Genomic DNA, 13,720 nt, shown 5'->3' with positions numbered 1-13,720 from the left:
GATAAAGTAAACTGACAGTCTGCAGTAAAGTTGTTGTAGGGTTATAGTCTTTCAACTCTATACATGTACTGTACATCATTTTCATGGCGACGTTTCTCTGTGCTCTGACTGGTAATTTCCACAAGAGCATCTGAAAGTCACGTGACACAATAGCAACAGCGTTGCGTTTTAAAGTTCAGAGAAATACCCGTTTTATCCCATTGTGTTCATGGTCATGAGGCTGACGCCCCTCGTTTATGAACGGGAAATCAACATTGTGAAAAGTGGAGAACAGCCTCTGGAGAACTGTGTGGAATGACCCACATTTGAAGAGACATGGGAATTTTTTGTTTTCCTCTGTGGAATGTGTTTTTGGAGCTTTTTTGAATCATTTCCATTTTTATCAGCTGTTCCCTTGAGATTCATTCCATCAAACTTTGTTAGGTTTTTTTAAATATATTTCATACTATTTGCACAATTCCACTACATGCATTTAGCAGATATGGACTGCAGCTACCTCGCTATTGCCTACTGCTGTGGAATTGGGGCAGATGCACAATAACAGTCTATAGCACAGGACTCAAACTCAGGTCCGCGGGCCAAATCTGGCCCCTGGTGTAATTATATTTGGCCCGCAAGATCATACCAAATGTTTATGGTATAGAGCTGGTCAGCAATTATATAGCCACTATATACTGGTGGGATTTGTGGTATTACAGTGGTGATGTATGCACAATACTATAGCACATACATTTTTGGTTGTTCTTTTGTTGGCTAAAACAAATCACATTGAAAAGGAACTCAAAAGGCTGGAGACGGAGAGAGACATATTATATAAGAAAGGAATACCACTAAGGTGTGTCTTATTTCAAATTTAATTTCTCATGTGTTTATAATATTAAGCTTGGGTCGTTCCAGATTCAATGTTTACGCAAAACTAAAGTGCGTTTCCACATGAATAAATTCAGCAAAACTTTTCAGTCAACTTTTCAACAAATATTACGTTTGGCCCACAACTTAGTCCCAATTTTTAATTTTGTCCCACTGTGAATTTGAGTTTGACACCCCTGGTGTCCCCTGGTTTGGGAAACAGCAGTGTTGTGGAAAACAGTGGTCTACAGGACATCGTTAGTGTCCTTTCAATAATAATTCCTAACATCTGAGGTTATTATAGCTCACAGGGTTAACACACAATCACGATCAGGGCTTAACTCCCTCCTCAATGTAAAGTCTGCGGTAAAGAAAATGGATGAAGTGCGACAGGGTTGCGTTTTATTAATTACGCACAGTCGGGGCCATGTCATTGTTTGTATAAAGAGCTAGAGTTAACGGCAGCATCAGTCTAATTCCAAAACCAAACTTCAACAGAGAAGGGAGTTGACATTTTTTCAGTTGAATGAATCCAGATGTAGCTACATGTAGTAATTATTGTTAAGAAAACATCATCCATGTGGCTGTACTCCGACAAACAGAGGGGAATACATTTTTGTTTAAAGTATCCATCCCAACATTTGTTGATGCCGTTTGTGAGGACCATTGTTTCCCAAGAGTGGGTCGCAAGAGATTTTTTTTTGATGTCGTCTCGCATCATGTTTCCCAGGAGTTTACGATTAATGTCTATTGACTTTGGTCAAGGAGGTTTGGGACTTTTAAAATATAGGTCTCCAAAAATATGTTTGGGAAACACTGCTGTAGACCGTAGGATTTTTGATGCAGACAGGAAGTGCAGACCTCTCTAGTACTGTATTAATGTATATAATTGTATAAAATTGTTTTATGATTAACTGAACTTGTAGTGTAGAACTGTATCTGAGTTCTTCAAATTACACACGTTTTGGTTGTCCCCCTAGGGGTTGCAACCCCCATATTTAAAACCCCTGTTATGGGGTAGGGCTTCTTCTAAATGCTGATCTTTTCTTGACCCCTTTACAAAAATATTCCCAACTGTTTCAAAGGAAGGGTCCCACACTTTTCATCATAATGTATGAACGGTCACTCTCTCGCCAGTTGCACAATGAAGTTGACGATAAAACATAAAAATATAGACAGCAGCTGGTGCAGTTCAGCCCAGCACAATAAAAGGAAACGGGGGAAACAGCGATCTTGGCACTGGAACGGAAACTACCAGCAACTCAACAGGTGGTGAACAGAGGCAAACTGCTGACAGGAGCTACAAACGTGCCACATAGAAATGAGTGAGGTCTCAATGTATCTGACTCACAGCAAAGGAAAAAAAAAGGCTTTGACAATGTGTACAGCAGTTGTACTCAGTTTTCTATGCTGCTTTTAGTACTGGAAGTGTTTAGGTCATGTTTAATGTTCTTATTTAGACAAAAAAAAAAACAGTTGAAAAATCCGTTTTTGTTGTACACGCATGAACATGACACAACAGCGCCATTCACAACACCACATAAGAAAGCCCCATAAATATGTACACTGTGTACACACTGACATGTAAACACGCACGCTGCACGATCTCCTTGAGCAGCCACTCTTTGTAAGTTCCTGCAGACAAGGTGAAGTCAACGGTGCTGGCGTGAATCTGGCACATTCTCTAACCTTCGAGTCGCTAACAGCCGCTTCATTATTCAGCAACGCATAAAAAAGACGGTCAATTATGCATTAGCCCCACATGTTCCCATAATGTGGCCACTTTTTCCAGCGAAGGAGAATCTCCTGGCTGAGACGTTTACTGGGACAACTGTTCCCCCCTCGCCTGTCATTCATATTTTATGAATCCTTTTTTTTTATTCATCCCTACGTTTGTCACTCGCAAAAAAAAAAAAAAGGAAAAAAAAAAAAAAAAAACAACAGCTCAGGATGGAGACCTCACGGACGGAGCAGTGGAACAAGTACAACTGTGACTTCCTGGCTGTGGAGCTAAAAGTGGAGCGGCTCAGTGTCAAAGTTGGTTTGTTTATGCGCAGGCATGGAGGAACGCTCTGGAAGAGTTTACGGGTGAGTCACCACTTGAAGGGAAAAGGGGAGACGGTGTCTAAAAGCCCTGACTGTACCAAAGGGAAGCCATTTAGATACTAGAGAGGTAGAGCGGCGGTAAAGCACCGATGACTTGAACATTAAAAGTACAACCTTGTGCTCTTTGTGACCAAAGCTTTCCCTTGCTATTGTCTGAATAATTGACCCTGGGGTAACATTTGGAGAGTACAATTGCAGGTGGGAGACCATTAGTGCTTCCATGCCCCCCTCCCTCAACCCTCCTCCCTCTTTAAACACTTACAATCTTATCGGGCGGAGGTGTACTGGCTATGAAGCACTTCACCTCTCCTCTCTCCCCCCTCACTGCGTACTGGACTGAATCACTGGAGATGATAGGAGGACCTGCATTGGTCAAAGAGACAGGAGAAAATTGGTTTAAAGACAACAAACATTTTCAACAACAATTTATATATGAAACTGTGTGGACGTTTTCTGACCATTGACGGTGAGCGTGACCTCCGTCTCGCCTACTCCGATCCGTGGGACGATGGCCTTACAAACATACTGGCCGGCATCGGCCTGGCTCACTGACTTCAAGTACAGCTGGTTGCTGTTACTCAGGACCTGTGGGGGAGTGAACAGAAATTATAAACAAGGCAAATCTGCTGCGCAGCAGGAGGCGATAAACAAAATAAAAGCCCACATGGACAAGAGTTTGAAATGAATGCGCTATTGTAGCTCCACTTCGGAAACCTTATTGCTCGTCTGGCCTCGTTTCAGTGGACATCCTCTGCAGCGAACGTGAATGGCTGACAACGCAAACAACACAAAGGTTGTGCAGTCGCCTAGCAACGGCAGGAGTAACTGCTCGTGTGCGTACTGTAGCTAAAGATGTAGGTTCAGTAGGGGAAGATAAAAACACCTGCATACGTTAATTCAGGTTAAGGCTTAAATCCCGCGTTGGTGTTTCTTTAAAAACTGTGTTATGATTCTTGTGCCATTGTTACAGCGGATTGTTGTATAATTAGAAACTCCAGGTCTGTGTGACACGCTACTCGTCAAGCAATTTTTTGGGCAGATCCTGAATATGATGGTGCTGATCGTATAATCAGACAACATAACCAGCACTACCTCATGTAGAAAACAAAAACATATGTGCAAAATCGTTCCGAAAACAGGTGTAATATGTGCACTTTCATGTGCAATATCGTTCACTTTTGTGTGTAAGGGTAAAAACCATGATATGGAAATTATTTTACCGTTATTATCGTCAGATTTTTGTTTTTTATTATTATTATTAGGGTGGGTGGATGAATGGATGGATGGATGGATGGATGATAGCATCAATTGCTCTACCTCTGTATAAACAAGGTCATATTCTGTAATACAGACTACTGTATTCACTGAGAAAATAACAACACTTACACTGGATTATAGTGGCGTTTAACTTAACTCATGGACCCGTCCTTCTACAACTTAGTGTCAGAGATGAAAGATGAATGAAAACTACAGCTGCAAATCGAGTGTTATTTTAAGGACACAGAGGACGGCAGGAGAAATGACCAAGAAAAGAAGATGAAGGCGATATCTAGCTATTTCTAGGTGTGAAGGTGAAAGAAGAACCTCCGCACCATGTTTGAGCCCTTTTTGAACCAGGTGAGAGTCAGCGGAGGGTTTCCCGCCCATTTGCAGTTGAGCGTGACGTCAGAGTCGACGTCGACAGTTTTCGGCTGCGGCTCCACCAATAGGAACGGACCAACTAGACGGAGGAGGACGGCAAGGAGAGAGAAGGTGTTAGAAGATAAAGGATGTCAGTTATTTTATTCATATTCTCTGTATTTAATGCTATTTTTTATGGTCATCTCTGTTTCAGGAGTCTCCGTTATTTTCTTCATGGTTATTAAGCTAACACCTGACATTACATCATCAGTATGAGTATAACTGTGACTGGACAAGGTGAGACAGTCTGGGTTCGGGTGACTCACACTGAACATCAACCAGGATGCTGACGTTGGTCTTTCCGACAGCGTTGAACACCAGACAGGAGACTGGCTCAGTGAAGAAGGAGTGGTCCGCCTTGGTGGTGAACACACTCTCGCGGGCACCCTGCAGCACCACGCCACCCTTAGCCCACCTGCCAATGAAACGGAGAGAGAGAAGCTGATGTTCTGTTTTGGTCGTGAAACCAAGACAAACACGGGGTGGCTTTAAACCAGTGTTTCCCAAACGTTTTTTCCGGGGACCCATAATTTAAGAGTTACAAACCTTCCCGACGCAAGTCAATAGACATTATTCATAAACTCCTGGGAAACATGATGCGAGACGACCCCCAAACAAAAACTCTGAGGGTCGCGACCCAGTCTTTGGGAAACAATGCTTTAAACCATCCAGTGGAAATAAGTGGTTGTCTGCATGTGGAATCAGACCTGTATCCCATGATGGGAGGGTTGGCGTGAGCCTGACAGGTGAAAGTGACTCGTTCCCCCTCCTGGACCGAGCGGGGCTCAATGGACAAGGTCACAGTCGGTGCATCTGTGGAGGGACGGAAGGGAGAGGGGGAGGGAGTCATATTGACACAGCCTCACTACATTCAAAATTCAGCACAATCTGGACGATGGTCTGCTGCAAAATGGCGGCCATGCATTATTTAGTCTTTTTTAAATCCTCAGTCCGACAGACTGTATACGTATTATTGTAATACTTGTTATCATGACATCAATTCTGTGTGTTGACAGATCATTTAGGTTTGAGAGCAAGGGCTACTGACGGTGAACGTTGAGGGTGACGGTCGTCATTTTGCCAATGGGAATGGCCAGGTTTGTGGTCGTACAGCTGTAGTTCCTTCCTGTGTCAGTGTCCACCGGGTGGATGGGCAGGAAGCTACGCGTGGTCACTCTCTTCCTGTCCGGAAGCACCTCCTGGAGGTCGAAGGACAAGGGTCAGGGTTAAGCATTTAGCTGTAAACGCCGCTCACGAGTCGGGCATGCTGTTCTTGCCGTTTGACTTACAGTGATACTGACAGCGCCCTCCACAGGCAGACCATCTTTGAGCCACTCGATGGTAGAAGGCGGCTTGGCTCCTCGAGACACGCAGCTCAGGTTGTAGGACTCGCCGGCGTTCAGCAGCACCTCCGGACCGCCGTCGATCACAGGGTCGTCCGGGGGGACTAGGGCAGGAAAGGACAGCGGAAAAGTCAAGCGATTGCCTTTTTTGGAAACATGCAAACATGGAACACGAAGGCAAAGGGAACACACTGAGGACGGTGAGTTTAGCCCTTCTGGACCTCAGCGCAGCATCAGGGGCCTGGCACTCGTACAGGGAGTCATCGGACAGATCTGCCGACAGAATCTCCAGGTTGTACTGTCCCAGGTCCTGCACACGTAAGACTCTGTACCTGGGCCAGGCTGGAGGACAACAAAAACGAGAGACAAATATAGTCAAATATACAAATATGGCCAAAGGGGAATTTTTAACCTTTAGAATTTAAAGTAGGTTTTTTTTTAATTCAACACAAAAATAACATGTGGTGTGAGTCCCACTAGTTTGACTTTTCCCTGACTGAGCTAAGAAACGACCCAGGACAGCTGTCAAGGCCTCACGATGTGATGAACGTAAACAAACACATATGCACGTACAATCTTATGGAGAACGCACACACACATACACACACACATAAAGTACATCCACAGCCTCTTTGATTCTACAGTTCCCTTCCCCCCAGCCCCACACAGCACAACTGTGTCACTGCTCTACATTCTCACCATTAGGTGGCATCCATGCTCTCTTTCCTCAGCGGGGAGGAAGGGTGGGGGTGGGGGGGTTAATGCTATCACAACAACATTTTAAGAAGAGTTCAATCAACTCTGGTGCAGAATTCATGTAGCCTGCACACATGAAGGCAGCGTTTAGAAACCTCAGCTGCCTCCTTCTTTCTGTATGCAAGTGTGTGTCTGCACGTGTGTGCGTTTGCCTGGTATATACGTGGATTTGCATGTGAAACGTGGAGGCCAGGAAAGCTCATGCAATGCAAAGAAAGAGGGGGCTGGGAGAGACGTAGGGGGTCAGAGTCGTATAGACGAGCACACACACACACACACACACAGGACCAGGAGATGGGTGTATGTGTGCATGAGCGGGCCACTGTTCAGTCGCATGTTTTTATTTAAAAGCTTTGGCTTGAAGCACCAGAGCATTACAGTAACAATATGATTTAAAGAATGGAAGGATGGGACGGACGAGGACAAAGAAGGAGAAAGGAGGGAGGGAAGGACTGACAGGAATGTTTGATGAAGGTAAGGAGGAGAGACAGAAGAAGAGGGAGGAAGGGCCAGAAGGAGAAGCATTGCTAAAAAAAAGATGGAGCAGGATAGGATAGGAGCAAAGAAAGGAATGAGGAGGAAAGGAAAGAAGAGGATATGATAGGATTGTAGGAGAGGAGAGGAGAGGAGAGGAGAGCTGCTATTCATAATAAAATGTTTAAGCTGAAATGAAAGCGAGGAGACAAGAATAATACATAACAGCAGCATAAGGGTAGGCATGGATGATGTTTATATATCGGTTAATGAAGTTAACTAATCAGTTAACTACCATCCCTCGCAGCCTACGTTACAGAGACGATGGCGCGATCATGAATCAAACTGAAAGCTGTCAGTTAGTGAGACATGAGGCTGTAGCTATTAGCCGACAAGCCAAAATTAACATCGACCTAAAAGAGTGTGTTCCAGCGACGATACATTAAATGCAAGAGGGTCAAAATACATGCGACATCTCCCTGAAGTGACACGTGATAAAGATCACTTTTAGCTCTGCTGCAGAGTTCTTTGCATAAAACGTCTTGGCGGCATGATGTTTTTTTAAACAGCAGAGGTCAAACGATGGCATCCATTTGAAATTCACTCTCTGGAAAATTAACTATAGGCCTCGTATCAGAACTGGCCGGTGTCCAGCGATGTGTTATTTAAAATTATGGATACAGACTATCTCCATCTCTCTGGCTTTTATTAGAGCGAAGCTCAAGACCATTTCATCAGTTCATATGGAGTACAGTACGATTTGGCCCTGGTCAAGGACAGTGGTTTTATTGGTGTAGTTACTTGTATTTGCTAATTTCCCTTTTTGCTTTACTAATGTGGAAAAAAAAACTGATTGTGGGAACTGTAAATAAATGTTGAATCAAATCTTAATTATGTTGTTTATTTATTTGTCTTATACAGCTAAATCTTATATGTATGTACATATAAATATATCATATCATATCACAAACAGTATATTTATATACAAATACATACATTTTGTGTATTTAATGTAAATATCAATATCTTAAACCAATTCTCTTAGTATTTTAAAGTTATGATGACTGGGTTCCCGTTTTAAATATTTTTTTGTATTTTATTTATATTTCTGTCTAAATATATAAATAAATACAAAAATATATATAATTTGATATTTTTTGAGATATTCCATTGAAATGTATGCAAAGGAGGGTATGTTTGTGTTCGGAGTTTGAATATTGTACTTTGAGTTAAATACGAGGAGTTCAGTAGGAAAATAAATGTAAGTCAATGCATGAACTCAGTGGTTCTCAAACTGTGGTACACGTACCACCGGTGGTACGTGAGCTCTCTCTAGTGGTAGGTGGGGAAAATTTATATTTTCACATTTACATTATCAATTGAATAAATCTGAAACATACCATGCACAATTAATACAACAGTTAAACCTAAACATCTTCCTAAACATCTTTCTAAACATCTTTCTAAACATCTCTCCTGTGGTGGAAGCTAACAGTGAAGGCCTCTGCTGCTGTATTCTAATGTTGGTCATCATGGTGGTACTCAGAGAGATCACTGTTTTCTCAGGTGGTACAGAGGAGAAAACGTTGGAGAACCACTGGATTAACTGATTGGCCCATGGGCAGTTTTGTGTGTCCGATTAACCTGACCCCTGCCTGTTTCTGACTGTGGGAGTCTCACACTGGGAGATGATGCAACCATATACAAACAGACTATCAGTTACAACCAGGATTATCTCACTTTATAGCAGGACTACAAACCACCCTTTCACTATGTGACTTATTATTTTCTTCCAAGTCCTTTTCCATTTTATTCAAGTTTTCTCACAGTGACTTAAATACTTTAATACTGTTCTGTTTTATTTATTCTCCTCCTGGCTCCTCTATGAAACTCACTGACATTTACTGACTATCATTCCGTGTTCCATTCTTGTTTTTATTTTGAATTCAGAACTTTATTGGGGTTTTTTTTTTATGTCTTCTTTTCGTTAACTGATCCACATAAGCACATTTAAGTACAGAGCCTGACTCAGCCTGGTTGCAGTTGTGTCCTGTACATCCTGTTATAACTGGTGGTTTATTGTGACATCAGGTTTGTGAGTGTACACTTACACTCCATTTATTCCCCTCTGCATTCACCGAAATAGGTTGGATTAACAAGTGAGCTGTTTCTGCACTGACAGTGGAAAGTGAAACCTCTGTAAATTCCCAGTGCGAAATTATGCTTAGACCCGAAGAAAGTCATTTTTAGGTCACATGTGGAAGACAAAAAAAAGGAGAGAAGGGAGAAGGGCTTATGACTGTCTCACCCCGTAGGTCTTCTCCGATGCCCAAAGCGAGGCCATCTTTGGTCCACTGAACGATGCCCGAGTAGTTGAAGACAACACAGGAGAGGATCACCCTCTGGCCCCGCACCACCGACTGGTCTGCTGGCTCCTGAGAGAACCTCGCTGTCCACACTGGAGATACGGTGAGATGATGGAAAGGGGGGAGAGAGGAAGGAGGATGAGGATAAGTTTGGGACTTTCTCATTTTCATCGCGATCACGCTGCAGGCGAGCTGCTGTAAAAATCATCCCGACCGCGATCACGGCATGTTATTGTACGTGTGGTTTTATGGTTGATGGATTAGAAAAGCACGTTCCCCCAGCAGCAATGGAATGCCACGGTTACCATCTTTGATCACACGATGGCTCGCGGCCATTGACTGCACGATGAGGAGGGGAACAGCGCAGGAAGACAGAGGTGTCAAAGAGGAGGAAATGAAAACGGAGTTGGAAGAGACGAAAGAAAGGAGAAAAAAAAAGGTTGAGGAGGAAGAAGCTGTTAATGCTGACTCAGGAGAGGGGAGCTGGGAGATCAAACACGCAACCTCAGCCACAGGGCCTCTCCCACCCCTCTCCTTCCCTCCTCAATCCTGACTTTAACTTCTCCACAACACTTCAGCTCTCCATCTAATCTCTCCCTCTCTCTCTTTTTTTTCTCCCTTCTTCATTCCTGCCTATGAGTCATCTCCCTGGCTTCCACTCCCCAACCGAAACTACAGTGGCTGTCATTGTCTCCTGAGATCACTCCATCCAGTCTGTGGTCCAGTGGCACAGCAGATTGACCGACCAATGGGCAGACGTTAAAATAGGGGCCATCGAAGAGAGAGAAACCCTGTGCGACTGTACTCGGCTGCACGATAAGTTGTAATTAGTCGTCTCTTGAAGGAGGAGGATTTGATTGGTTCTGTTGCTCTCTCCTCCTGCCCTCTTATAACATCGAGGATTATTGTACAGTAGATCATTAACCTGATGCTGCAGTGTGCAGCCCCCCCCACCCTTTTCCTCCGCCGTCCCTCCGTTCACACTACAACAATGTACGTCCTTTAGCCAAATAGTTTTGCCTCGCTCTCTGCTTCTCCCTCTATGCACGCCCGTCTCTTTGGATGCCGTGTGCGAGCGTCCTGCCTGCACTGATTTCCCTCTGCATCCCTACAGTATGCACACGCCTGACCATATACATATATAATGCTTTACATGTCACTTTTACCCATAACGCTTTCTATTTCCGAGTTCCTACTCATCGCTGGTTGGAAGGGGGTTAGAGGCGGACTGTCACAACTCATTTATCACATTAAATATCAGCCCTCCAGCACTTTCTCGCTCCCTCTCCTTCTCAACCCCCGCGTTCACCCGCTTTCTTCGCTCACTTTTTTTTTGCCTCCCTCACGTCGTTCTCCTCACCCCCTACCATTTATATCTCTATATCTTCCCACTTGTACTCTTTTTATGAATCCTTTGCCCCCCCCCTCTGTTCCTCGCTCTTCCTCCCCTCATTCCTTCACACTTTTTTTCTAAGAACCCCGCAGCACTTTCCTGAAGGTTCTCATTTCTCTCACTTTTAGTAACAACTGCCATATGCCTCTGTGGCCCGCTTCCCTCCCCCCAGCGATGACCCACAGTCCCTATCGCACTCACCCATTCACATATACAGATGTGCACTCTCCCCCACAATCATGTCAGATCTTCTGAGGTACAGTGCGCCTGTAATTGTGAAAGAACGCAGTGGAGCAAAACTGATCACAACAACAGTTTCTGACATTTACCCTGTGAAGATAAAAAAAAGACACAGAGGGACTAAGGAATTAAATGCAGATGGAGCTTCGCAGCATGCATACCTAGAATAATTGAGCAATGAACCCCCGCAAAGAATATATATATAAAAAAAATAGCAGTTCTTAATTTCATCCCTGAGGATCACACAGTGTAACAGGATCGCCGTATTTAAAATAAACAATGAAGAAAACAGTAAAAATGTCTGGCTTCTAAAAACATAAACTTAAACAACCACAAACACCGAGACTCAAAACTCAACAAGAAAAAAAAAAGATTCTTGATTCTTCAGTGTTTTTCTTCTTAGGTTTTATTTTATTGATTAAACCAAATACCAGTAGGGTTTTGACATCTTTCAGTATATATTATGAATTTTATTATGGGAGGACAAATAAAATGGTATTGAATGAGGGAATGTTTACCAGTTTGCCAGTTTGTTTTCAGAAATTGATTCCTGCTTTAAACAAAGCCTCACAGTTCTAAGATATAATTACTGTACTTTTATAGGCTTTTGTAAAGCATGAAATAAACACTGCTTATATATTGATAGTAGATGGGTGAAGAGAGGGTTTATCTGGGTTTAAACTATCTCGAAACCTCTGCAGTAGCCCGAGGCCAAGTAAATCCTTCCATCTACCGACTCATGTATGCGAGGTGGATGGTATTCCCTCTACTGCCTCAGAAAACCACAAACATAATCCAAACTGAATACATCATGTGTGAGGAGGCTGCACAATCTGCAGAGAAAACACCCATCCAAAAGACTGAAAACAGTGACTCATATAAACATGTGCTCATCGCCGTCTGATTTCCATATTATCTACTTAACACTTGTCAACACGAGTGCCCGCGAACGCTTCTGTCACTTCCCGAACTGGCAAATCTACACACCTAGAGCGGTCCACGCAACGGCAAGGCAAGAGGGTGCTAGAGCAGTCCACGCAACGGCAAGGCAAGAGGGTGTGCAAGGGACCGTGTGCACTCTCATTATGTGGGTTATGCTGCAGTGACAAATTTAGAGTGTCCTGATTTTCTTGAGTCGCTGATCCCCAAGACGCCGCCAGGATACTCCAAGTACCCCAGTCCGCACAACGACTACAGCACAAAGCTGCTACCACGTGCTCTCGGAAAAACACGCAGATGACCAAACCCACACCACATGGGCTTACCATTTCCTGTCAACACAACGCACACAACATAACCAGTCTCAACCCCAAACATGTAATCGACACATTGAGGTGGTTTCCTGGACGAGGATTACACCACGACTCGGACTGAAACCTTCAGCCAATGGAGTGTCTGCGTCTGCACTGGGAACCGGTTTGCTTTAGTTCAGGATTAGGTGCAAACCCTGTGGTCAGTGTCTGAAAAGGGATTTGGATTAACTCGGAGAAAAGGACAATGACTCCCACAGACGTAGCGACACTGGCATTGGTTTGTCGAAGACGGAACAAAGCCAATGGCAAGCACGTACACGCACGCACGCACGCAGTGTTGGCAGGTGACTCACCAAAATCATGGGCACACACACCCCTATGACATGATCCAAACAGTCAATTTAGCCTCAAAGCACCTCCCGCATCATAAAATAGTGTGACAATAGCGAGTTAATGGAGCGTTCATTTGCCGCTGAGAATGACTGGTAGAGAAGATGCATGCAAAGGTGTTGGGGCTATTTTTAGAAGTGCTGCTGCTCTATGTTAATTTGCCACACACCCTTGGCAGTGAATGTCACAGCCTGCTTTCCAATTTTCAAACAGTCTTTCCTCTCCTCCCTGAATCGGACAGGAGACGAAGGTGAATGTAATGTCGCGCAACAGAGCCTCCTGGGAAAGGCTCGGTCCAGCCTCACTGAATCACACGCCGTTTAATAAAATGCCATTTTTATGGATTGTTATGCATCGATCTAATTATCGTTGTCTCTACTACCCCCCTCCCCTTTTATATTCTTTAGTACCCCTGCAACAAAGTCCCCCGTCCTTCCCCTACTTCGCTCCACTCCAGCCAATCCCTTGCTTTGGCTGGATCATAGACTCGCATCACCATAGCAACAGCTGACGTGTAAAGTAACTGCCCAAAAAAAAAGTTTTCTGTCTGCGAGTGCACACGAGTGTGTGCATCTGTGTGTCTGATGAAACCCTCCCTTGAGCTCGGTACACCCATTTTTTTTAGAAAGAAGGAACGAAATCATTCAATGACCTCATCCTTTCCCCACTATCCAATTAATAATGGGGCGAGAAGTGCTGCTCTGTCCGTCCCCTCCCTCGCACCCCTCATATCTCGCACACCTTGCACGTTTCCATGATTGTTTGTTAGTCCACAGCTAAATTGATTTTGGTTATCAGCCCCATTCCATATCGCCACAGAGTGTGGACCTGGTTTTGGTGTTATGAACGGGCTGCCTGAAAATGAGATGC

At 44.0% G+C, this 13,720-nt stretch overlaps 1 protein-coding gene across 2 annotated transcripts in view; it reads right to left on the bottom strand.

Moving 5' to 3' along the window:
• kirrel1a (kirre like nephrin family adhesion molecule 1a) overlaps positions 1 to 13,720 on the bottom strand; it is a 32,377-nt gene that overhangs the window by 5,662 nt on the left and 12,995 nt on the right. For both annotated transcript variants that reach the window (XM_017037744.2, XM_008327747.3), the window contains exons 2-10: positions 9,517 to 9,666; positions 6,171 to 6,320; positions 5,925 to 6,082; positions 5,684 to 5,834; positions 5,343 to 5,448; positions 4,902 to 5,050; positions 4,548 to 4,675; positions 3,414 to 3,540; positions 3,218 to 3,318 (exon numbers count right to left, since the gene is read on the bottom strand). In XM_017037744.2, the coding sequence (XP_016893233.1) occupies positions 3,218 to 3,318; positions 3,414 to 3,540; positions 4,548 to 4,675; positions 4,902 to 5,050; positions 5,343 to 5,448; positions 5,684 to 5,834; positions 5,925 to 6,082; positions 6,171 to 6,320; positions 9,517 to 9,666 (1,220 nt within the window). The remainder of the gene's footprint in view (positions 1 to 3,217; positions 3,319 to 3,413; positions 3,541 to 4,547; positions 4,676 to 4,901; positions 5,051 to 5,342; positions 5,449 to 5,683; positions 5,835 to 5,924; positions 6,083 to 6,170; positions 6,321 to 9,516; positions 9,667 to 13,720) is intronic.

Source organism: Cynoglossus semilaevis, chromosome 1 (assembly GCF_000523025.1).
Source record: "Cynoglossus semilaevis isolate Cse_v1.0 chromosome 1, Cse_v1.0, whole genome shotgun sequence".
Classification (NCBI taxonomy): domain Eukaryota; kingdom Metazoa; phylum Chordata; class Actinopteri; order Pleuronectiformes; family Cynoglossidae; genus Cynoglossus; species Cynoglossus semilaevis.
Note: the sequence above shows the minus strand (reverse complement) of the source record. Positions and strands in the feature narration are given on the sequence as shown.